This window comes from Semicossyphus pulcher, unplaced genomic scaffold (assembly GCF_022749685.1).
Source record: "Semicossyphus pulcher isolate SPU_LCO1_2020_fin unplaced genomic scaffold, fSemPul1.0.p SCAF_13, whole genome shotgun sequence".
In the NCBI taxonomy this organism is placed as follows: Eukaryota; Metazoa; Chordata; class Actinopteri; order Labriformes; family Labridae; genus Semicossyphus; species Semicossyphus pulcher.
Genome location: NW_027211637.1, coordinates 9,611,514 through 9,637,417, shown reverse-complemented (window position 1 = coordinate 9,637,417; position 25,904 = coordinate 9,611,514). Strand labels below are relative to the sequence as shown.

The following is a 25,904-nucleotide window of genomic DNA, read 5'->3' as shown; positions in this document are numbered from 1 at the left end:
TACCTCTCCTCTCCATCTTCATCGTCCGTCTGCACACAGCTGTCCACAATCCTGCGTGGGGAGCCATAAAACACAACAGTGTCTCCGTCCAAGCTGTCCCTGCTCAGCCTAGTCATTGAGCTATGTTTTCTCATGTTACTCCTGGTCTCCATATGCTCTTCCTGGCTCCTCAAACACATCTCTGATGAGGAGTTAGGGAGGGATCGAGAGCCTATCTGAGAGTCGGTGTAGGGGTGCAGGGGCTGTCCATTCATATCGAGCTGGAGAAAAAAAGACAAAAACATTCAGATCAATTATGCTTAGAGAACATAATGTAGAAAAACAGTAAGGGGCAGTACACAACTTGAAGTCTGCAGAGATAGGTAGGCATGGGGTAATTCCGTGCCATCAGGTCAGCTATGTAAAGACATGTCTCATGAAGGCTGAAATAAGTATTGTGCCGTGCTTGTTCTGTATTTTTGCACTGTCTGCGGCTAACATTTCTTGCCACCTCTGCCCAAGATTTAAAGCCTTCAACATCAACGTTAACTCGCATCACTAAAAAGCCATCTAACTGCGTTTCTAACCCCCCTCACCTGTATGCTGTGTGCTGCTGCAGCTGTTTTCTGTCTCTTCTGCTCTACAAGCTGCTGCTGGAGCTGATGCTGTAAGGACTGGATCTGGTCAAGCTGGGACTTCTGCTGGGCCAGCTGCTCCCTCTGAAGAACAAGTTGTTTCTCACGCTCATTTTGCTGCTGCTGTAGAACCTGAAAATTGTTGGTGGAAAGGGGAGAAGAAAGAGGCACATGTTGCCAACAAAAAGAGAGAGAGGACAAAACAAAAAGTAAGAAGAAGCAATGCATAAGGTATAGATGAAAGACAGACAGAATGGACAGAATGACAGTAGAATAAACGATCAAACAAAGAAATATAAATGACAGAGTTAAGTAGAGAAAGAGAGAGCTAGTAAGTAAGACTTAGTTTTGACCTCTGGTACAACTGGTTAATAAAATGCAAATCAAAAGATTCCTGATACTGATGGTGAAATGAAGTTATTCATTGCTAATGGGTTAGTTTTGAAAATGGTTCCAAGTTATTCAAACGTTTATATATTGCAAAAAAACAAGAATGGAAGCGCAACATAAATGAAGTGCAGCATCTGCTAGTACTTGCTGTTGCCAGTCATACAATGCTCATAAGAAAATATTTAATTCATTTTCTTTGTTGTGCAAATGACAGGCTGATGCAAATAAGGAGTTAGGGTCTTTAGTCATACTATAGGTTATGAGATGCATATTAAACATTCCATCTCTAGCTCATTCTCATTAAGGAAGGCTTCCACACCTGTTTAACAGAGTTAACTTGAAAGATTTTCAACTGCTTGTTCTACCAAAAAAGAAGAAAGTTGTCATGTTAGCCCTTCTGTTATCTCTTTCACAAGGCAATTATAAGCTGTGAAAAGTATTAAATTGTGTGATCTTGCCATTGGTTTTTAAATATTAACAACATCAAGGGATCCATTTTGCTTTTGCATATACATCAGACCAACAAATGGAATATGAAACAACTTTCCATTTTTCTCTGGAATATTAATTAGACCAACAAATGGGACATGTAACCACTTTACAAAGAAAATCTGAGCATCGGTTTCTATCACACATACATACTACAGGCATGTTCATGCAGACTTCATATAGGGAATGTCCAGGAAAGTGATTAACATAGCATGCAGACTATAGAACTATTTTTGTAACATGGATGAACATTTCTTTTAACATTATGTAACAATGTTCTAAAGGGGTATTAAATAAAAAATGTTTTAATGTGTTGCTCACCAAAAATCTTCAATAAAACTATGGCAGCTTGTTACATTTTTTAAGGAGTTGATAGTAGACATGCATTGAAAGACATGCACATACTATATAAATTAAACATTTCAGGAATTAGATACTAAGCTGGCCTACATATGAATTACACATCAAAGACATGACAATAAAACAGCAAAAGCATTTTGAATTATATCAAAGTATTATAACTAAAAGATATACTTCACAAGTAACAACACCACAAAACACACAAACAAATATCCAAAGCAAAGTCAATAACAAGAAAACATCAAAGAAGACACCAACTATCCGACTATTTATTCTGCCTCTTGTTCTCCCTCTACCTGTTCCTTGATGTTCTGCAGCTCATGTAACTCTCTCTGCACCAGCATCTGCTCCTTCTCTCTGTGCATCTTCAGCTCTATCCTTTCCCTTTCAAGCTCCTCCTGCAGGCGCAATTGCCGGAGTTTCTCAAGCTCCACACGCTCCCTCTCCATCTGCAGGAGCTGCTCCTGCTGACGATGCAGCCTCTCTGCTTCGGTTTCACCCTCCTTGTGTATGGCACCTGGTGGAGGGAAGGGAGGAAGTCCTCCTGGAATAGGCAAGCCACCTGTAGGGGCAGACGGGCCTGCTGGAGGCTGAGCGTAGCCATGAGTGTGTGATGGAGCTAAGGGTGGGTATCCATGAGCTGCTGGAGGAGGCTGTTGTGACTGCTGGGCAGCTGCAACCTGTTGACTGTTCAGATGTGCCTGGGACAAGTTTATTGGCTGCTGCTGTGGATCCATTGGGATGACAACTGTTCCTTGTACTGAAGAGACAGCTGCTGACGAGGAGGTCACTGATGCACCTTTACCAAGGTATACAGGTTCATCCTGCACTATAGAGCTGCTACTTGTCATGGAAACAGATACTGGGGCCCCCAATGGGGCAAAAGTTGTTGCAGCAGCAGCAGTAATGGCAGTAGTCGATGTTGTTTGGAGAAGACCTGGTGCTGGGTAAGAGACTGGAGCTTGTCCAGATAAGGGCATTCTGGGGCTCATTGGTAGTCTGCTAAGACTAGATAGGGGCACAGGTGTCATGTTTGCAGAGGGGTATGGCCTGTAGACCCCCCTCAGTAGGGGGCGAAGAACAGAGGCAGGCTGAGTTGTGATGGGAAGTGTAGAAGCAATGGGGGTCTGAATGGTGGAGTAGATCATCCCATCAGAAGATCTAATAGCAGCCGGGTACATCGCTCTGAGACTGGCCTGTCTAGCATTAATGAGGTTGGTTAGTGCTTGACTGTGGGAGATTGGCTTCCCATCTAGTCCAAAGAGAAGGTTTTGTCTCATGCCAAGACCTGCTGCAAATCTGGCAGCCCCAGGCCCAGTTCCTCTTCCAAGACTGCCAAACTGCATTAAATCTGGGTTGCTTCCATACCGATCCATGGAATTGAGTGCAGCACACATTCTGCTAATCTCCCTGGCAGTTGTAGCACTGTACTGAGCCAAGTTAGCTTCTTGAAAACTTGCAAGGTCACGAGCAGAGTAGCCATAGTCTGAACTGATGTTAGACAAGGAATTATATCTCCTTATCGGCAGCGTTTGGGCTGTGATGTCTCCTCCATGTCGTAAATCTGTATAGGAACCATACTGCATCCCCATGTACCCTCCATAGCCATGCTTCATTCCAGTTAGATCCATGGCGAGTTCTCCTGGGGCTTGGAAGTGTGGTTCTAGTTTAGAATGATAGGACTGAAGCCCAGCTTCAGCTAGGTTTGTATCAGACATAGAAGACTGTAGCCTACCAGGGAAAGGTAATATGTAGGCCTTACGTCCATCCATTGGATACTCTTGGTCAGACTCGTAGGTAAGGGGTGGGGCAGATGGAGGCCTAATACCCTCTTTCTCAGAACCACCGACACAGCTTCCACCAAATGGAAGTCGGTAAACAACATCACAGCAAGCGGGTTGGTTGTCAGGTTTGATTTGGCCTCCTGTTAGATCCATAGCATCCTGTCCTTCTTCTACCTTTACCAGCTGAGTCACTGCCCTGGGCTGCTCTGGCCCTCCATCCATCTGTACCACCATACTATGTGGTGATTTCCCTCCAGACATTAAACCGGGGGGACTAGGCTTCCCTTTCAGCTCAATGGGACCAGTGCCATACAGCTCAGGGTTAATGACTGGTGATACAGCACTGACCACAGCTGGAGCAGTGCTTGTCTGGCTGACCATCAAGTCTTTTTTCAGTAAAGGTGGGATCTGGCCAGTAAGGCTGTACCTAGCCAAAGCAGATGCCTGTTGCTGATGGTGTTGCATCTGATGATGCTGATGCAGCTGCTGTTCAAGGAGCTCTTGTTGCTTCTGCAGTTTCTCTTGTTGTTTTTGTAGTTCTCTCTGCTGGACACTGAGGTCTTCCAGTTTGGCATCAATTTTTGGTATCGATGGGTCAGTTGGAGGTGAAATTGGTGGTTTGTTCTGAGAAAGACACACAGCTGAACCTATGCCCTGACCTAGATCCACTCGGTTTTGATTAGGATCACCATAGACCATTGGCTGTTTGTGCTGGGTCATGAACATTGAAGCAGCCACAGTGACACTCACGGTGGTCGGTGTGGTGGTCTCTTGTGTGTTTAGGTTCATAATCAGTGGCTGAACAATTGTTGAGTATCTGCTACCCTCTGCTCCACCATGGTATTTCCTGCTTTCAGTGGCCAAGGAGGTGAGATCCATTCCCTGGTCAGTCATGATAATAGGAGCTGCTTTGGTGGCTGTTCTGAGGTCTACAACACTTCCACCTTGAATCATATGTCCCTGTTCTACCCTTGAAGTGCCAGGGACTGTAGATATTCGGCAGAGGGAGATGTTATCCATTGACAATGACCCCCTGGTGTAAGTACTTGCTGTGGTGACCATACTTGTTCCCACATTTACCTTCTCAATTCGTTGTGTTCTGTAGAAGCTTTGTGTGGGAGATTGTTGATAAGGTGGTGTGTCTGGAGGGCTGCCACATGGGGAGTAAGTGTCAAATGTTGATTGGCGACTAAATCGGGTAGGCGAAGACAGGGGAGAAGTAGCAGTGTTGACTGTCATTGGCCTTGCAGGGCTTGGAGGTGGCGAGTATGGGGCATCCTGTGAAGACTGCTGTCGATAGATCCTTGGGGTAACTGATCGCTGTGATGTTTGGGTTCCCTGAGCCATCACTGGAGATGTAGGCCCAGAGCCAGCTGACTCCATTCGTAGTGCTGAACTGAAAGTCTGTGTAGAGAACTCGGCTGTAGCCCTTCTGGAGGGTGAACGGGTGGGGCTTTGTGGCGGTGGTGATGGAGAAAGAGGAGGGCTTGTACTTCTATAATAAGTAGTATACTTAGGAGAACGTGGCTCAATAATCCGTTCAGTGGAAGATGTTGAACTGTCTCGCACTTGGACACCCCTGGTCTCCCCTACCCTTCTTGTGATCACTTCTCTTTGACTGTAGGCCTGGGTAATCTCTGCAATCTTGCTGCATACACTTGAGACTGTAGCTGAGGATGTAGCAGGGCTTGCTGTGTGTCTGCCATAAATACCAGACTGAGTAGATGTCATAGTGTGGCTTGAGCTAGTCTGAGAAATAGTCACTGCATCTCTTGCATAAACTCCATAAGCTGCAATGGTTGTGGCAGCAACTGTTGGAGTTATTCCATTCTTTCCTGCTTGGGTTTTAATCCTGTCTTTGTGCCCATCCTTTGCAGAGAAGTGCTGTGTTACCCTTACATCAGGAATTCGTCCTCCAGTCTCAGCAAAGGACACAGGAGCTGAGATCTGGGTTGGGCTGGTTCCTGGAGTTAGAAGAGCATTGCTTTGTTCTAGAAGCTTAGCAAAGGCTGAGCCTGTGTCTAGGAGCTGTTTGTCTGGGTAGGAGCTCTCAATCTCAATCTCTACTTGTTCATCGGTGGCCTGCTGCATCTTGGTGATATTCTGGGATGTTTGGCGGATCTCCTCATAAATATCTGTTTCTGTCTCTGCTGCCCCATTGTCATATTCTGTTTGATCTTGTTCATATTCATACTCGTCCTCATAACCTTGTCCATTAACGTCCTCCTCGTAATACTGCCCATGTCTTCCGTGTTGCTGCTGTTGCTGCTGTTGTTTCTGTTGTTTTTGAAGCATCTCTGCCTTCCTCATCATCTCCTCATATACCTCCTCAGCACTCTTCAGCGGTTTGGAAGTTGAAGATGGTGCTGTGGTGGTTGTTGTTGTTGAAGATTTCTCTATTGGTGAGTAAAGAGACATAAAGGTAGGCAGGTTATACTCACTACCTGATTTGTAAAGTTTGGACTCGTATCCTTCAGCCTCTGAGTCCAGACTCTGAGGGGAATATTCTGAAGCAGAAGACCGATGGAGCTCTTCCATTTCTGCAGCTTGTCTCAGCTCTTCGGTTGGAGAAGCATCTTCAATAGGTGAGAGATTGCTCGGTGGTGTCTTGGACCTCTCTCTGCGTCTCTGAGCTCTTAGCTCTTCCTTATCCCTCTTGGTCTTCCGTGCTGTGCTCCTTATTCTTTGCTGTTCCACCTCCCTCATCTTCTCCTGCTCTCTCAGAAGTTCCTCTTCCTCCCTTAACTCATCTTCTTCTGAAGAGTCTTCAATGGTGGGAAGGAGAGGGCCATGGGAGCGGTGACGGGCTTTTCGCTGTTGCTTGGCCTCTTCCAGCCTTTGCCTCCTACTAGGACTACTGTCACTGTCCTCCTCCATTGATGAGATGGAAGTAGGTGACTGGCCTGAGCCATATGAGGATGAAGTTGCTGGCAGGGTGGAGGAGTAGTCACCTCGAGAACGCTCCTCGGGAGATCCTGTCAGACTTTCCATCTCTAACTCTGGTTCCCTATCAAGACTGAGGTCGTTTTCACTGCTCAAATCCATGTCTCGGCTATAGCTATTAGTGTTATTAAGTTCAATGGTTTTGAAGCGCCTCAGTCCTCCCTGGGATGCCATCACATCTTCCTCCCCCTCCTCTACTGAACCTTTATAAACATCAGTAGAGCTCTTAGTTTCCTCCTCAAAACTGCTGGAGTGATGCTGAAGACGTCTCTTCTCTTTCCCTGAGTCAGATATGTGCTTATGGTGGCTTTTCTTGGATTTCTGGTAGCCATATCCTTCATCTTCTTCATCATCCTCTTCCTCCATCTCCTCCTCCTCTTCATTTTCTTCATCAGCACTCATCTCCATTATTTGCCTCCTCATAAACTCCTCATCTGTCATTTCTGTGGGCTCTGCCTCTTTTTCCTTCTTTTTCTTTTCCTTCTTTTCCTCCTTCCCCTGCTTCCGTTTACTTTCCCAGTCTCCCCCATCCTCTTCTTCCTCTACTATATCTTCTAGTTCCTCGTCAGAGTCGTATTCATCAGGTGGGATTGACAGGGAGCGTGGGCGCTTTCCTCTGTCATCCAAGTCTCTGTCTCTGTGTTTCCTCCCCCTTCTTTCCACTTTCTCCTCAGAAAGGCTCTTCTCCAGCAAAGGTCTCATAGAGCTTTCTAGCTTTGTGATTTCAGAAGGGCTTGGTGGTGAACCCCGCCCACTGATCCCTCTTTCACTCAGCTTCATTTCCTCTTCTTGGATAAGACCTGTGATTTCACTGTGGGAGCTAGAGATGCCATCAGATGAGTAGCCAGTGTCACTGAGGCTCTGAGGACTGCGTGACAAGTCATGGGTGCTGTTGTTTTTTGTATCCTATAGAGAGAAAGAGAAAGAAAGAAAATGCATTAGATTTTGGGAAACTGGATTTATTATTAAAGTCAATATGTATAGAAAGTGTTAGAAAGATTTGTATGCTGACAGTATGCAGTATGTATGCAATTTAATATCGCATATATTTTAATACGTATGATTTCAATATACATACAACTATAAATCTGTTGTGTCTATATTTAATATCTGTCATAAACAACTTAATATATATGTGAAAAACCACACATCATTTATTGTGGCCTTTGCCATTCAAGATATTGTGGTTATATCAGTAAAAGAAACTATAAGAAATAACCCTAAAATTCAGTACCGGCCTGCCCTATACCCTGAATATGCAATTATGTAAGGCCCTGCATATTCTTTCTTAATAAAGAAAGTTGCTTGGAGACATAAAGCTCTAATGGCTTTGACTCACTACAACCCCCCTTTCAATGGATACATCATCTCAAGTAGAAGTTAGCCCCAGTGTTAATCATGCCAGTTGATCGATTTGATTGGAACAGGTGCAACAACTGTCTAATCCTTATGCTGCTTCAGTATGGTATGGTGTTAAAAAAAACAAAAGGTCAACAAGATTTTAAAAGCAAAATGAAGAAACTTGTCAGATATTCTTCAGCAATTCAGTTGAATATTAGCCAGTGTTGTTTAGAAGCAATAATGCTGTTGGTGACAGATGAAGATGAACCTTACATGCTACGAGCATGCATGAAGTCAGTCATGGTAACTAGTTTGATGTATTTGTTACTCGCTATACATTCCCATTCCAATATGATCCTTGACTGAGGACTAAGTTATGTGTCATGGAGTCATTCACTGTAAATGAAGTAATTGATACTACTTTGAATTGCCAAAAGGTGATGGTGTTTGAAGGGTAAATTATCGAAAATGCACATCCATAAACCAAGACTACGCAGCAAGGACTGGGGTCTATTACCACTGCTCACTTGTAGACAAGCAAGTTATTCTAAGCAGCGACCTCCAGGGCTGTAAAATAAAGCCATGGCAGCTCCAAAAGTGAGTCAATCCCCAAAGTGGCCCAAATTAAATTACCCAACTTGACAGCAGAATTAAACAACCCCATTTTTCCCCATTCATGACAACTGTATTTTAATTTTTATAAAACTCAACTGTTAGTACGCATTACTTAAAGTAATGCATATTAAAGGGAACGGTCACTTTGACTGAAATGTGGGTGCTGCAGGCTGTTCTGCTAAGTGTTACCTCAGCTAATCCCACTTACTGAGCATTTTGGCTGTCTTTGTGGTGTTGGTTCCTTAAAAAAAACAACTTGATGAAATGTTTTGCTGTGTGATGAATTGTACTAAAAGACCATAAAAGAAGTCTGTGTTCCAGTTGTCAGGTGAGTTAAATTGTAGTATAATTTCATGTTTTCTAACCCCTTGGTACTACCTAGATCCACCCTCTGTTCCAAAATGGCTAATGGGTGACACCATGTTGGCTTCATCCACCTTTATCTTACAGTCTACTGTTATTTCCTTTGGGGATTCACATTGTATGTGTGAATGATCTTTCTGTTATGAGAAAAGGTGTGTTTTGTTTACTTTATACTAATATCATGTAAGGATTACTAGTTTGTAATTTTACTAGATTAGTTTTACTTCAAGGATGTAGAATAATACATGCCATGCTGAACAGCCACATATACTAAATGTACACAATGCATTGATTAGCCCTTCCTAGTTCCAAAACTGAATAAAGCATATAACTCATCAGATTATTTCTGCCTAAATACATACCTTTAATGAACTTACAAATCAAATGTAAAATGTAATGAAGATCAATTATAATTAGGCAATAAATCCTGATCATAGGATGTATGGTCTGATTTAATCATGATGTAAATCTAAGATAATACAATAAATGACAGCATCAAGACAAAGGACATAATCACACAGTTATCATGAAGTATCTAATGGTTGTTAGGTTTGTTAACCAGTTTTTTTGAGCCATTGATGATAGAAGTTAGTCAAACTGTGGTTTTAAGGGAAAGACACCAAGAATATTTAAGAAAAATTATTATTTTTTGGGATGATGAACGTAAAGTAAGATTGTGGTGTTAACATAAATGGAACATACATATTTGTCAAAACTAATTCATCAATGGCTCGGTCTTCAAGTACCATTAATAGCATGCCAAATCATAATCACAAAGGGACTAACCTGGTAAACGAAAGAGGGATGGAGGAAAGAATACAAAATAGAAAAATGTTATGGAAGTCTTTTTTACAATACACCTTATGATGGTTCCAATACTTCAGAGGAGACTTTATTTTGACCTCTCAGCACTTTGAATTCACAGCAGCCGCTTAAATGAAGAAGGTCTGCTCTGCCTTTGAAAAGGCCCAAAGCAGGAAATCTTTATAAATATTTCAGCAGGAACGATGGCTGCCTTTAAGTAAAAAAAGGCATTATTTTGCTCTCTCTGTGTTTCTGTCTCAGTCTTTCTTCCTTCCCAAGGTAGTCCATGAAAGCCTTGCTGCTACTTGCAGCCTCATCATTCTGTGAGGAGGGAAATATTGACATGCAACAGCCATGGACATCGGGCACTATGGAGAAAGTTACTGGCTCAACTAATATTCAATAAATAGGCTCCATAGAAAATCTTACTGCAGGTACCACAACTCTCAGTGGCAGAGATTTTGTCATGTGCAATGCCCAGTGCGTTACATACAATACATTACTTTTACTTGGTTGATATACGTATCTTTATGTAACATGGGCAATGTTACACAAAGAAATGTTGTACAAGACAAGCCAAAAAATGTTTTGGTTTTTAGAAAAGGAACATTTAAAGTAAGTTGGTAAGCAGTTTAACAGCTTGAAAGTATTTCATGGATCAGTGACAAGTTTCAAAACAAGATTACATTTAAGATCATAACAGCAGGCAGCAGCTCAGCATGCAGGAAAAGTTTTTGAATATTTATTGGAAAATAATAGGAAATTTGTGTCCAAAACAAAAACTAAATATGTCTATGTCACGAACGTGGAAGTTTGGTTTGTTGTTACATTTAGTCACTGTGTTGTGAGAAAAAGAAATAGATTGCAAACCTACTTTTAAATGAATCAAGTCTCAAAGCTCTTTTTAAAGGGACCTTTATGAAGCCTTACAAGCATCTATCTGTGAGCAGAAGTCATTACAAATATGTAATATAAGCCAGCATGAATGGCCTCCTGTCATTCATTTACCTAAAACACACAACATTCAAACCATTGAAATTAGAGGAAACCTACAGTATATAATGTGTTTAGAGGTTGCTGATTGATGGAAGGATCCGTTGAGATGTAAGAAAGTAAAAATCTTCCCTAGTGACGTGGTAACATAATCAATGTTGTATCACTATGAATTTAAATCGGCGCGGCCATACATTCTCAACTAAGAGCTTTTACACCTGATGGGAGATTCCAGTTGTAGTTCAGTCGGCACAATGAAGAATGGAGACACAATCTTCTTACATAGCTAGCTAGCTACTTTTTGAAAAATAGCAACACAGAAAAATGGCATCAAGCGTTGGTTGACACAGCAGTAGCCTAGAAATTGTTTTAAGTCAGGTTACAGTAATAACAACTCCTAAAAGACTGGGGACTGCTAACTAAATAAACGTGGTATAGTTTCATTCTTTTTATTTTTTCTAAATATAACAAACCAGTGAACTATTCCTTATTTTACAAAGAATATCTAAAAATTCCCCCCATAAATTTGAAAATAAATTTCAGTTAGGAAAGCTAGTGCAGCAGGGCCTAGGTTAAAAGTGGAGCGGGACCTTTGACCTCCAAACTCTAAAGTAAGCTATCACATTCGATCCTGCCTTTGACCAGCCAACTGCACAACATCTGGCCAGCTTTGTGTTAAGCTTTAACAGGTACTTCAGTTAAAATAGGCTGGGACGTAAGCGTAAGTATCATCTGTAATACAGCCTTGTTATCATTTACTTTTTACGTATATGTTGGTTGTGAAGACTCTGAGGAGTTTTGAAGTCCAGCATGGCAATATTCTTTAAACCGCAACTGCACATATATGGTCCTGAACAAGAGCAGGTGTTACATTAAGCTTGATGGGGAAAAAATAGCTTGAAAGTGATGCATGACCATGATGAAAAAGCCATGCATTACACTTAAAACTTCAACTGCATACATATGCAGTTATACATATACATATGCAGGTCAAGGTCAAACAACAATAGCCATTTTTGTCACATAGGCCTGTATGTTGCTCTATGGTATAACCAGAACATTCCCTTTTTCTATCATTGCATCTTTGCATTATCTTATTGGTTCACTTTTGGTTCTTTTCCAAAGCTTAACATACAGAGTAGCATACTGGTATAAAGCAGTGTTACAAAAAGAATCAGACTTACATCATAGTGCCTGGACTTCTTAATATCCTTGATCGGTGTGATCTGCTCTCCTTTCTTCTGGGAGGGTTTGATGTCTTTGGAAGTTTGGGTCTCAGGCTCGGTCTTGGGTTTCTCCTCTGTGGGTTTCTGCTGTTTCTGGGTCTCTGTGGTTGGTACTGTCGATGGTGTGGTGGTCTTAATGTCCGTTGGTTGTTTGGCAGCAGCTGGAGCAAAGGGTCCACTAACACCAGTTCCTGCTTGTGGTTTCTGCGTCTGGGGCTGAGCACCTTTGGGGCCCTGCTGACTGGGTTTGTGGAGAGGGCTTTGCTGACTGGTTGGCGCCTGGTGACGGGGCGAGCCCATTGGCTGGTGCTTTGGAGACGAATGGGGAACAGGAAGTGGAGGCTCGTCAAGACCGCCTCCAGACATCAGCCGCTGGGTCTGGCAGTTTAGACATAACCACTCTTTTTTCTGGAACACAAAAGGGACAAAAAATATGTTAATGATAACCAGCCTGCTTTACATAATTATACATAAATGTTTTGTCTTTACAGTAGTTTCCTGCTCTAATGTGGTCATGAAAACATATTTGAAGACACGCTCACTTTTATTCTAGCCTCCCAAATTTCAAAACCTTCCTTTTTGGTTCATATGCTTTGAAAACTGTGTTTTACATATGGACTTCAAAAGTCAAGAGATGGTTATAAACGCTAAACAGTAAATGGCACTTCTCAAGTCAGTGTGTGTTGCTATGTGAGAGAGAGTGTGTGTGGATAAGTAAGATTGATGGTGAAATGCACTGATTTATATTCTCATAATTAAACATGTGGATTTCACCTAAACAGCAGAGTGCAGGGACATCTGCACAAATACACACAAACACAAGTACTTTATACACTGGAAATCTTATTTCCAGACAGAGTTGTTAGAGCTGCAGCAGGCTGAGCTAAGCTGACGTACTTCCTAAAAGGCAGTCACATTGACAGCTACATCATTTTTCATCACATCAGCTCCACTCACTTCACACTCTTCGAGGCTGACAACAAAATGAGACCACACATTCATTCTATCTTTTGCCTCTACGTTTTTTTCCATTTGCTGGTGTGAACAGAGCTGTGAGTAAAACAATGTTCTTAATGTTTTAAAAGAAAATAAGCAGAACCAAACTGACAAAGCATGAACATCAGCCATGTCTGGGAAAGAGTTCTGTACACAAAAACTTTACAAACTATAGATGTGTCACTGCAAAACCAACGGCGTGTGATTGACAGGTGATCTCTGGGAAGGGTAAACAAGAAAAGCCACAGGGGAAGGAACAGAGAGACAGTAGAAGAGAGCTTTTAGTTTTAAAAATAAATGTTATCTCTTATTTCATTCTATATTTGCAATATTCAACATTCATTATCTCTCTTACTCCTCTTTACATTTTCTGTTTACCCTCTCTTTTAATCTAGGTTAATACTACTATTTTGGCCTAAAATGTAACGAATAACTGACTCAAAATGTGACTATTTTTCTCTATTTTATACATCCACTCATCAAATCCTGTCTCTATCTTTCTTCACAAAACTCATCAAGCCGCTTTCTGACTCCCAACAGCTTTCAAAAGTTTCAATCATCATCATAGTGCATAGTTAAGGGCAGGGGCGGATTCAGACTACTTTGACTGGGGTGGCCCAACCGGGGCACGGACTTTTGCAGGGGTGGCATGAAATTAATGAGAAGCATTTAATTAACCCTTTCTTCTAAGCTTAATTCTTTAAGGATTAAAAAGGATGAATGACCAGAGTCAAAATTTAAAGTAATAAAGGAAATGTGCCACATTGAAATGCAAAGGAAGCTACTCGCAGACTGTTGCAACACAGCCCAAATAGTTGATTTCAACATAAGTCCTGTCTCTGACAAATAGGCAAATACCCAATTATAGGTAAGGATTTTGGGGTGGCACTTGGGGTAGCCAATCAGATTTCAGGGTGGCCCATGCCACTCCTTGCAACCCCTCTGGATCCGCCCCTGGTTAAGAGGGGAATTTCACCAGGTTTAATGAGGATGTCCTTTCAATGTTGAGAAATTGAGTTGCTTGACGCAGTACAGAAAGAGAAAGCATGCAGTGCCTACATATTCCAGGATGCATTGCAAACCAATCAGCCTCAGCCAGCCACATTTTTTCCTCCGTAGAATCAGCTTGATAAAAACAGCTGGACATCAAAGTCAGCCAAAACACTGACAAATGTATAGCATTTAGGATGGCATATTGGCTCTTCAAAGCCTTGTTGTCACATTTAGGTAAAACAATAAGATAGAGGACCCAGATGCAGACAATCAAAATTAACTAAATAAATAATCCTAATGGAAAAATACAACAGCAATATGTGAAACACACAAGGAACCACGAGGAAACTAGGATCAGGGTTGATGAGGTAGACAAAGGTTTCATGAAAGGTTTTACGAAGATGGACAAAGACAAACTGGCACAGAGACAGGGGAAGACTGAATACACTGGGGAGGTGAGGCTAATCAAGCACAGATGAGACAATGAAGGAGCAGGTGCAAACACTATGGGCGGGGCATAATCAAACAAGCGGGAAAACACACAAAGACAGGAAGTGGATCAACACGAGATACACAAGTGACCTCTGAACAAGGAAAAGTTAAATGCAAAACTAAACAAGAATAACTCATGACAGTTGTTTAGTAGGTAGTTTGCAATGTGAGACATGATGCTGAAATAGCCTGTACTTCTTTCAGGCAGCTAATTTATCAAAATGAAGACCCTGGTTCAACACTTACAGTATATGAAGTGCATAATACTGATGGGAATTTGTATCTCATTATACACTTGAAAGATCCTTAATATTGCGGTGTGGTGTGTGTGTCTATGTGTGTGTGTGTGTGTGTGTGTGTGCGTGTATGTGTGTGTGTGTGTGTGTGTGTGTGTGTGTGTATGTGTGTGTGTGTGTGTGTGTGTGTGTGTATGTGTGTGTGTGTATGTGTGTGTGTGTGTGTGTGTGTGTGTGTGTGTGTGTGTGTGTGTGTGTGTGTATGTGTGTGTTTGTGTGTGTGTGTGTGTCTGTGCGTGTGTGTTCGTATAGTTCTGTGCAGTACTCCATCATTCAACAAATTAGCTGACACAGCTCAATGACGCTTTAGCATACATCACACTTTGAAGTAAAATAGGTCAAAACTGTTCCTATAGCTATCATATAATACTTTCTGTGTGTGTGTGTGTGTGTGTGTGTGTGTGTGTGTGTGTGCTTGAGTGTGCGCATTGTCCTGCAGAGTATCCCATCCATGCACCATCATAGCACAAACAATCCTGCCCTCTCTCCTCCTGTCAATAACGTTACCTAAAAAACTCCAATCCTCCTTCCTCTGCATCCAGACTGTCTCTCTCTCTCTCTCTCTCCTCCTCCTCCATCTTTCTTCTCTTTCATCCTGTCTGTCCTTTCAAAATCCATTTAGCCTCACATTTTATTGTATTGCATTGTCTTTTTATTCTATCTTCCGGCTCTTCTGTTTTCTTATTGCTCTTTTCCTGTCTTCAACTCGTCCATCTCCTCTGACATTTCACTGCACATCTATTCACCATATTTCTTCCACCGCTGGATTTGATTCATGACAAATATGTGCAAATAACTGACCACTGTGTTCAACTGCAATTTTACCCCTCGGCCCAAGAGAGGCCGTCCTATTACTCATCAATGATGGAGAATTATTTGTCATATTTGGCCTATAGTGGAACTCCATCATTTGTAGGGATCCTTATGTTTTGGCTTGATTTCTCTCTGACTCTGATTTTCTTTGTATTCCTACCCTACTACATCTACTTTACGCGTGTATGTTTGTGCACTTTTAAATGTCATTCAATGATTTCAGACCCACGTAAACCTGTGCCCAGCTTTAGGGAAACCTACAAATTAAGAAAAAAATTTGATGACAAAGCTAGCAGCACGAACAATTGTATATTTCTTTCACTTTGCAATTAATGAGTGCAATTAAGTCGTGCAATGAAATTTGCTTATTGCTCCCACTGATCAGAGTCAAAGTTTTGGGATTTGTCATTTAATGCAGAAAAGGAAAATTATATATAGAGAGAATATCCTTTACCTTTTGTGCTACACACATTAAAACACAAAACAATTGTTACCTTAGATCAATTATGAAACATGATTACACAGTACCCTGCCCATGAATGTAAAACGAGTCAATGATGTCTTGTTTCGGTTTGTGTCACTTTTGGCGTCCCCTGTGAATAAAGCCGTACCTCTTATCTCTATGTTGATTTTGACCTGTACATTCTTAAGTGGTGGTTTTTAACAAAACATCTCATCCGGCTTTCTTTAACAGTCATATGTATCACTCACTTCAAATTATTGCCCCTGGAAAATGTGAACAAAGGCAGCGTACAGTTAATCGCTGTGTGTGACACCTACCCCCTGCCAGCTGTTTCAGGCATTAAAAATAACTATATAGATAATCAGTCTTGTCGCTGTTGGTCTGGTTTGTTTTTGTAGGTCATAATGAGTAATCAGAATTAATTTCAGTCTGTTTCATAACCAGTGAAAAACTCCTCACAGGAGCTTTAAATAAAGGCTGAATGAATGAATATTATAATACTCTGACATGCTTTTTGATGTGTTGATGAATGTTGTCACATTTTCTACTGTAGTGCACAACACAGGAGATATCAGTTAGATAGATCAAATACTGTATATGTATATATACATTTATAAAAAGTAGTCAGTGAAATTGAATCTCTTGGAACTAAGAATTTCATTCCTTCCAGTTACTGAGATCTGAGATATTTCGATCTGGGTGAAAGAAATGGACTGACCATGAGGCTAATGCAGCTAACAAAGAACCTTTATACGGTTTTGTTTTACATGCTTGATGAGTTTAAACAGCATTTTTGTTGTTGTATATGATTTACCATATCATAACTCATGGAGCGACGCCCTGCGAGCTAGTTCAGGCAGGCAACTCGAGCTGCACTGATTTCACACTTGACATGCGTCATTCTCCACAATCACCTGACAAACACTTCCTCCCAATTTGGCGGTCTATGTAAGCCCCACCAACCACCCCAGCATCCACCTGCAGGCTTCGGCTGTGGGGGGGGATTAAGATATTATCTCATCACTCCTCAGATTTCTGCATGTAAAATAAATCTAACTTCTTCCATTTAAATACTCAGCAGAACTCTTCTCCTGTGCCAAAGTGGCTCTACTTCTGTCTTTCCGTCTGTTCAAATCAGTTTTACTTTTCACACATTCACACCAGCAGTTTCTCTCTTCATTTCTGCACTACATGATCACTAAACTTCCATCTTTCCCCTCCCTCTCAGCTCGTACCCTCCCTCTCTTCTCCCTCCCTGTCACTCTCTTCGTCTCCTTTTCTCTCCCTCCAACAGAGTGTAGGCTATTTTTACCCAGAATGCCACTGTTCTGCTCGAGCGCACACTTCCCTAGCACTGGCTGCTGCTTTAGGCTGCACTCTGCTGCATCACACATGCACTCATACTCGCACTAGCACACACACACATGAAGTCACACGGTTCACAGCAACGCAAAATGGAGGAGGCCTGCGTAGCTGAAGGCTAACCAGAAGGAGAGAGAGATGACAAGCAGAGGGAGGAAGAAGAGGAGGGAAGGGGAGACGAGAAGCCCACTGGGCGGACAAGAGGAGAAATGAGGAGAGTGAGTGACACCACACACACACACACACACACACACACACACACACACATAGTAATACAGATCAGCCTCTAGTAATGTAGCTCCCTGCTGAGACTGCAGTAATTGGCTAGGAGTTGGAGCAGAAGAGAGCAAAGAGAGAAAAAGGAGGAAGAACTTGAAGAAAAGAGGCAATGACCTACTTTCTAGCAAAATAACTGTACAGATAAAAGGTCAACGTCCTTAACTACTACAGTATTCGAATATCAGTATCCTCATATCACCTAGTAGCAGCTACCTCAAGCCACAGCACTACACTACTTCACCACTCGCCATCAAGCCGTGCTTCATCTTTATCATCACCACCACAACAACCTCAACGTTAATCAACCTGAAACTTTGCTGCAGCAATACCTCTTAACCCAGGGTCAAACACTCTGATGAGCCAATCAGAGTGCACACGGGTAATGATTGATGCCCGACTAAGCCTATCAGTAGCTCAAAACGTTGCTGCAGAATCTGCTGAGCTGTGCACTTCCTCTGAAAAACTGCCATGGCACTCAGCAGGGCACTCACATGAAAGAATGTGTAGTGATAATGAATAGTGTGTTAAAGTGGGATAAACAAGTGAAATATTTTAAATCTTTTTTGCAAAATGCTACTCCTACAAATCTAACACTGAGCCTACTTCTATTTATTTTCCATTCTATTCCACATCATCATTTCTTCCACTCTCTCTTGTGATTGCAGCCTGGTTTCCTGACTTGCTAATTATTTCTACACCCACACTCTTGAACCCAACATTGTGTGAGGTTTCACCGTTCACTGCACGGGTTGCATCATTTCTGTCATTGTACGTGAGTTCACTCACAACAAAGAGCAGATTTTACTGGAGCTCTTCTACGTAAACTCCCCTTTCTGCTGTTTTCAGAACTACTTACTCCTATTCACTGTCTGCATCTTAATTCCTACCTCTTCGCCCCTTAACAGTTTTGTTTCCTCTCTCTACTTCTGTCCATTGGGACACTTTCCACTCCTTTCTTCTGTTTCTCTCTAACTCCTCCTGCGCTCCTCCTTTTGCTCCCCACAACAGCATCTGATGCTACGGCACTTTTCCTGCTGAAGTAGACTTGCTTTGAAAGCAAAATTCTACTAATACATTTATAGATTGGTATTGATAATAAAATAATGTCATATTTAGTCACATATACCTTGTTATTTCATGCCTTTTATTGTATGTCATGTATCCTGTATTATGTTTGTACACTGTTTATTTGTGATTTATTTTACTAAGAAATTGAACATGTTCATAGTGAAATGGTGAAAGAACTGTAGCACTTTTCTAGTCTTCAGGCCACTCAAAGCACTTTTACACTGCATGTCACATTCACCCTTTCACTGTAATGATCTGTGTAACCTGTTTGTTTTAATTTGTTCTGTGTTCACTTCCTGTTTTATTTTGTATCCTGGTGCTTGTGTATTATGTCTAGTGTTACTTCCTGCCTTTGTTCAGTTTCCCGCCAGTTTTTCCCTACACCTGTGTCTCATTGGTAATTTGTCCAGCCAACCTCTGCCAGATTGTCATTGTCACCCTCGTGTGTTCATGTTTTCCAGCCTTGATTCCCTTGTGTTTGCTTGCCCGGTTTTTAACCTTGTTTGGATTTTTGGATTTTGTTTTTTGTGGATTGCCCCTCTTGGATTGTTCTGCCCTCGCTGACTGATTTTCTGTGTATGACCAAAGAACGTTTCAGTAAAGAAGTTTTCCTGCCAACTTGATTTTTGTGTTCTGGATTTTTCCTCTGCATTTGAGTCTCCTTGGGTTAAGATTGTTACATTCACACACTGATGCAAAAGCCTAAGTGCCAATCTCCATTCAGTATCTACGCACATCCATGCACATTCAGTCACACATGATAGATATGCCTTCAGGAGCAATTAAGGGCTCGGTGTCTTGCCCAAGGACACTTAAACACGTAGACTGTAGCAGACAGGGATTGAACCAACCGACTCTACCACTGAGCCACAGCCGCCCCTTGTTATCAGCTATGTTATATACGACCAGTAACTGATGTTTACAATCAGTTTGATTCTGTTTTTCAATTTCTCAACTGCAATTGCTGCAGGACATTTTACCTGTGCACATATTCACTTACCACAGACAATGCAGACACACACTTCACACATACTATGAGGACACACTGGTGAAGTTATTGTATGAAGGCAGTGACATGTTAGGATGAAAAGGCACACACACACACACACACACACACACACACACACACTGGCAGGATTAAAGGTGCAGGATTTAATCTAACACCATTTTTCACAGTTGAAAGGAAGAGTGTCAGGGGCACAGAGAATAAGAAGGGCAGAGGGAAATAAAATAAGGAAGAAGAGGCAATATAAGTAGGAGAAAAGGTACATGTCAAAGGAAGTGAAGAATTTAAAGGAGAGCAAAGAGAGCAGGTAGGAGGTGAAGGAGAGGATAACAAAGAGAAATCAAGCTTGAGGAGGACAGGATGAATTAAAGGAGGAGGAGGACAAGTAGAAGGGGAGGAAATAGAGAAATAAATTAAAGAGAGGAAGGAAGTATAGAGGAGGAGGAGGAGAGATGGGAAGGGAAGAATTATGGGAGTGGAAACCAGTAAAGGAAGAGAATAAGAAAGAGATAAATAAGAGGAGACAAGGAAAGGTGCAGAAGTGAAGCTAGTGGCAGAATAATGGGGGATGGGGAGATGAGTAGAGAAGAGGCAGTAGAAGTGAAGAGAGGACCGACACAAAGAGTAGAAGAAGAGGAGAATCTTCTTCTGGGTTATGTAACCTGAACAGGATTCATTTCCATGCAGATATTTTCAATCTCCTCTGTGGAGCCTCTTTAATTATGTAACCCTGCTGTGTGAAAGACAGAGGCGTAGGTGCAAGGCTGTATATGTGTGTGTTTATGTGTTAATGTTTACACATTATGTTTTCTTGCCCACATTACACTGTCACCTCTATCACTGCCCACCTATTTTCTGTCTCCGGCCGGCAGACCAGCCATTCTTCACAGAGGAGATGTGAGACCAAGATTAGGGAGATCTGCCCACCTCTTTTCTCCGCACACGCTCTGTGTCAGAGGATCTCATTTTAAAGTATGACTGTCAGATTTATTATCAGATTTATTAGGTTAACCCTTTAAAGAGCCTCTGATAGTCTGCATCTGTTTATTTAGTTATTGCAAAGATTTCAGGGTCATGTTTAGGGTCATGGGGGGCTGGAGCCTATCCCAGCTGTCAATGGGTGAGAGGCGGCGTACAGCCTGGACTGGTCGCCTGTCAATCACAGAGACAGACAACTTTTCATGCTCACATTCACACCCACGGGCAATTTAGAGTCACCCACAGACTGTTTAAAAAGATGGACGACATGACAGCTCCCTCAAAGTGAAGCCAAAACATTTTGAGCGCCCACTGGTGACTGGCTGCAGTATAGGTCATAAAGCCCGCCTCCTCCATGTCACAGTAACAGATGGGACATGTGTCAAACTATAAAATCAAAATACACTCAAACATGGTTTCTGTCATTATAATTGGTTGTTATCATGCTGATTTAGTTTATTTTTAATTAGTTATTTGATGCTGTAAAAAGGATGATTGACAGCTCTGTTGACAAATATGGCTCCTGCAGCTAATCTGTTCCACATAAGCAGAGTGGAGGAGGATCGGCTAGAGGAGACGTTACTTACACTAACACTAACATTGTAGTCATTGAAGTTCCCATATCTATGAACGTCTGCTTCAGACCAACACAAAGAAGCTGTTCTGCTGTTAAATACGCAGATGTGCGGGATGTTTTCAGTAATTCTAGAGTGTGTTTTGGTTAGCGGAAATGGCAACGGCAGCTCCACCCGCCAATCTCTCCCAAATGACATCACTATTGCAAGGGGGGCTATTTTGGCTTCAGTTTCGTACAATGAGAGCAGATGGAGACGGGTCGTCCATCTATATATACAGTCACTGTCACTAACTAACCTAATAAGCATGTCTTTGGACTGCGGGAGGAAGCTGGAGTACCCAGAGGGAGCCCACGCGTGCACCGGGAGAACATGCAAACTCCACACAGAAAGGCCCCCTATGTCCGAAATGGGATTCAAATCAGGAACCTTCTAGCTGTGCGGCGACAGCGCTAACCACTGCATCACCATGCAGCCCAGTAATGGTAATATGTTTGTTGAAATAATAATTTTTGTCTGTACAAGAGAAAGATCGGTTTAAGGCTAGCTTAGGTAAGCAGACACACATGCAGCAGGGGAATTGTGAACTTGCGTAGCTCCACCAAATTCTATAATAATGACATTTAGGTTTTAGGAACAGTTGGCTTACACATTGACGCTATTCTTATATCAACTTAGTTCATTTACTGGAGACTGTCTTTTACTTTTAGCCCATTAGCTGCTCCACTTCAGTTTGTAAAGGTTAAGATCAATGCTCAACAGCATCTGACATTAGCTTTTGAAGAAGAGCTCTCCTGCCTGGATTTAAGCAGACAGACCAGAGATTTGAACTGATAACCTGACTCAGACCAGCTGGCTTAGAGGCAAAAGCTGGCGGACAGAAAGAGACCAAAGGCTCGCCGTGGTTATTTAGAGTTTGACCCACGATTGGCAGAAGAGCTCATTTAAAAAGGCTTGCTGTCTCATTGCGACTGATCGACACATACAGACACACGAATAAAATTTGTGTATCCCTGCAAGATTGTGCCTGTATTAGTGTGTGTAATGTTTGTGTGTGTGTGTTTATGGGCCGCAGGGATCAGAGGATTTTGACTCCTGCAGTAATAGGATGGCAGCTGGCCAGCAGCAAAACAGTGCAGAGCCACAGTGGACCTGGCTATCTCACTGCTGCATGACTCAACAGGGAGGACCAAGGCAGACAAGTCCACTAACTTCTATAAATGCTAAATCATATGTATGACTTTGTTCCTGAAATTAAAATAAACTTTTAAATATGATTGATTATATTGAATATAAGATATGTAAGTATTTTTCTCAGGAGTTGATGCAGATGACGATTAGAGTGAAACTAAATGACTGCATGTGTAAGTGGGCAGCTGTATGCTAATGTGTTAGCCATAAGAGTTTAATGCAGACTTTAAAAGAGATGTGCCTTGTCTGGAGCTACATCATAAAATATACATTACATTTGCCAGTGCTGAGTGAGTGTTTTTTCTTTTTCATTTAACAGGCTGAACTTGGAGCTTTTAGTCACTACACCCAGACACCACCAGACTGAATGTTCCTGCTGATGAATGACTGAAATAAATTCTTTACTTTTTAAAAACTGTACTTTAGCTAGAGCATCAGAACTTTCTCTATAAACTAGGGACTTTGAAGGTGCGTTTCCACTGCAGGGACCAGGGTCTTTAAAAAGTCCTGGCACTTTATTTAACCACCCAAAAGTTCCTTGTACTTGGGGTATTAGTTTCCAAAGACTTTGGGGGTGGGCCTTGCGGCGCTAAACTTGCAGCGACAGAGCAGCAAATAGTTTGACATTCTGAATGTGTTGCCATACCATGTTTTAATATTTCCAACTCTGATGAAGTCGTGGCTGTAGTGGCTGTCAATTTTACATTAAACCAGTTTAAAACCATGCAACTTTTTACTGACTCGAATTTGTATGAGTCGCCCACTAAAGACAGTCACTAGCTCAGAGCAGGGTGCGAGCTCTGGGCTCCGGAGTGTGGGAGCGAGTAATGAGCTGAAATAAACGCCAAAGTGGATGTTTTTGTCACAGGGCGAGGCTTATACGGTGGTCTCGCCTCAAATGAACAGTTTGCAGTGGCTAGTAGCGGGTAGGGGGTGAGTCAGTGAACGAGTTAGTGGAGTTGAGGACTCGTGAGTCCTGAGACTGTAATAGAGTCATTTGTTTCGAACGACTGACTCATAACTCGTACACCACTAGTGTTAGTAAGTTTAAACAATATAGAGTTATGCAGCTCAGACAATTTTTTGATGAAATGGGTGTTATATCTGTAAACCTGTGTAAAACAGGTGAGGCCTTTTACACGTCAGCAGACTAATTTGCTTAATCTTCACAAGTCTTTCGACCTGGAAAGCAGACAACAATCTGCTGGAGGGACCGTTTAGTCCCTTAAAAAGAAGCTCCTGGTGCTAAAAGTCCCAGAAGAGATGTGGCTTAAATCTAGCAACCAGGTGTCTGTTCTTGCCAAGTAAAGTGACTGTACCAACATTTCAAACTGCACTTCTATTCTTAGACATCTTTAAGTTACAAGTCTTATTTTTCCTTTTTTTTCTTTCCACAGAGCTGCCAGACAAATTAGTTCTTCTGGGACACAAAAGTTTTCCAAGTTGAAGTTCTCGCCTCGCTGTATGTACCTACATTTGAACCTTATCCTCGGTGGTGGGGGGCTGCTGGGTATTATCAGGATTTAATTGATCTGGCCTTGGTTTTAGCATGAGCGAGACTGCAGTCTTTGAAGTCCTGAAGTGTGTACTTTGAAGTGCAGGAGGCAGTCCTCACTTGGACAGCAGCATTACGGGTAGGGGAGATTGCTGGCTCATCCCGCAGGGGGGAAGAAAAGACACGATCAGACAGATGCTCGAAAGGAAGTTGGAAGAAAAAAATCTTGAGGAAAGTTCAGCTAAGGGCTTACAGCCCGGAGAGGAGAGGGAAAGCCTTTCAGCGTGAGATGAGGGAGTGAGATGGAAGGGGAGAGATGATGAGGCTGAGAAATGGAAAGTAAGTGGAGGTGGGGGTGGACATGTGAGAAGATGGAGGGTTGCAGGGAGAGAAAAGCATAGAAAACAGAGAGGGAGTGATTGGAGGGAGCTAAATGAGAGGGTGTTGAGGGCGAAATGAGAGGGGTGGGAAAATAAGAACCTCTCTCTGCTCTGGTTTCCTCCTGTTTATTTCAGCACGCAATACAGAAATCAATACAGCTACAACAAGAAGCTCACAGACTAAAATTGAATTCACTAATAAGCTTGATTTTGGTGAAATATAATTGATTAAAGACCCTTAATGTATGGAACAACATGGTAATTAAGGTTGCTTTCTAATAATGGCTGAAAAAAAGGTCCAATGATTTTTGGTACAGAGAGAAATCACGAACCACATATGTTCACAACTCTCCACGGCTATTATACTATTATTTTTTGGTCTGCTGTTATTTAGGGTTTAGTGTCAGTTTCAGAAGCTGATGAACTGCACATAACTGTCCATCAGATGGGAGAGAAGAAAAGCACAAAACAGGATTGGAAGACAGAAAAAAAAACGAGGGAAGTATGAGGACGTTTGAGGAGATGGTTTAAAATGGAGGAGGATGCAACAATAAAAGGAGAGGAGGAAGGAAAAGCAAAATGAGGGGGAAAGAGGAAATCAGAGATGCAGGCAGAATGTCAGAGTGAAAGCAGGAGGCAGAGGGAGAGGATAAGGATATTAGCGAATTAGAAACCAAGATGAGAGGAGGATGAAGGGAGAGAAGAAAAGAGAGGCGGATTCCAAAAATGTACAGTGAATTAGTTCTGCCTCATGAAACTGGCAGCTCTGGCTGCGAAATGCTTTGGGGCCAGGATTTCTGTGTGTGTATGAGTGTGTGTGTTTGTGATTGTGGGTATTCCATGGTTGTGTATTGTGCTTTTGCTGTGTTTAACTGTGTATAGTTTGTGAGTCTGTTGTGTTTGTTCGGGTGCCTTTGTGTGTGTGTGTTTAAGCCATCGTGCTTGTGTACTGTGTGTGTGTGTGTGTGTGTGTGTGTGTGTGTGTGTGTGTGTGTGTGTGTGTGTGTGTGTGTATGTGTGTGTGTGTGTGTTTGTGCGGAAAGCATCACAGCCTCCCCAGAACAGAGCTGATGTCGTGTTGACATTTAGACAAAAACACAAGCTCTGTCTTTTAAAAGAGCAACTGTGAGAGTGAAGCTTGCAGGGAGCTGGCAGGGTCAGACATGACTGGTTCTGCTGCTGCTGCTGAGAACAAAACAGAAAGGAAAACAACATAAACTGCACCTGTCACTTCCAAACACGTCACTTAGTGTTCAGTAACTTTTAATGAAAAACATGAACATATTGTTTTGTCCTCATCAGAAACTGGGGCACATTTCCTTCTTGTGTTGGCACTAAGAGGGAGAAATAAAGAGGTATATGCTTGGAGAACTGATGCATCACCTGCTGATGTAGAAAATTAGCATTAATGCCGTTTGAACCATTTAACTATACTCAAGTGACATGATTATTATCCAATGTAATTAATTTGCTCTTATGAATGTTTTGCATTCACATACAAGATACTATGAGTTAATTTTGTCCTCCAAACACTTTTGTAAAGGTCCTTCTGGTACTCAGCATAAAACAGTAGGAACACACACTAACCCACGCGC

General features: G+C 42.1%; 1 protein-coding gene across 1 annotated transcript in view; it reads right to left on the bottom strand.

The window, feature by feature from the left end:
- The window catches only part of bsna (bassoon presynaptic cytomatrix protein a), a 124,336-nt gene that overhangs the window by 31,978 nt on the left and 66,454 nt on the right, over positions 1–25,904 (bottom strand). The window contains exons 3-6 of the mRNA XM_069660300.1: positions 11,881–12,330; positions 2,150–7,486; positions 576–746; positions 4–260 (exon numbers count right to left, since the gene is read on the bottom strand). Coding sequence (XP_069516401.1) covers positions 4–260; positions 576–746; positions 2,150–7,486; positions 11,881–12,330 — 6,215 coding nt within the window. The remainder of the gene's footprint in view (positions 1–3; positions 261–575; positions 747–2,149; positions 7,487–11,880; positions 12,331–25,904) is intronic.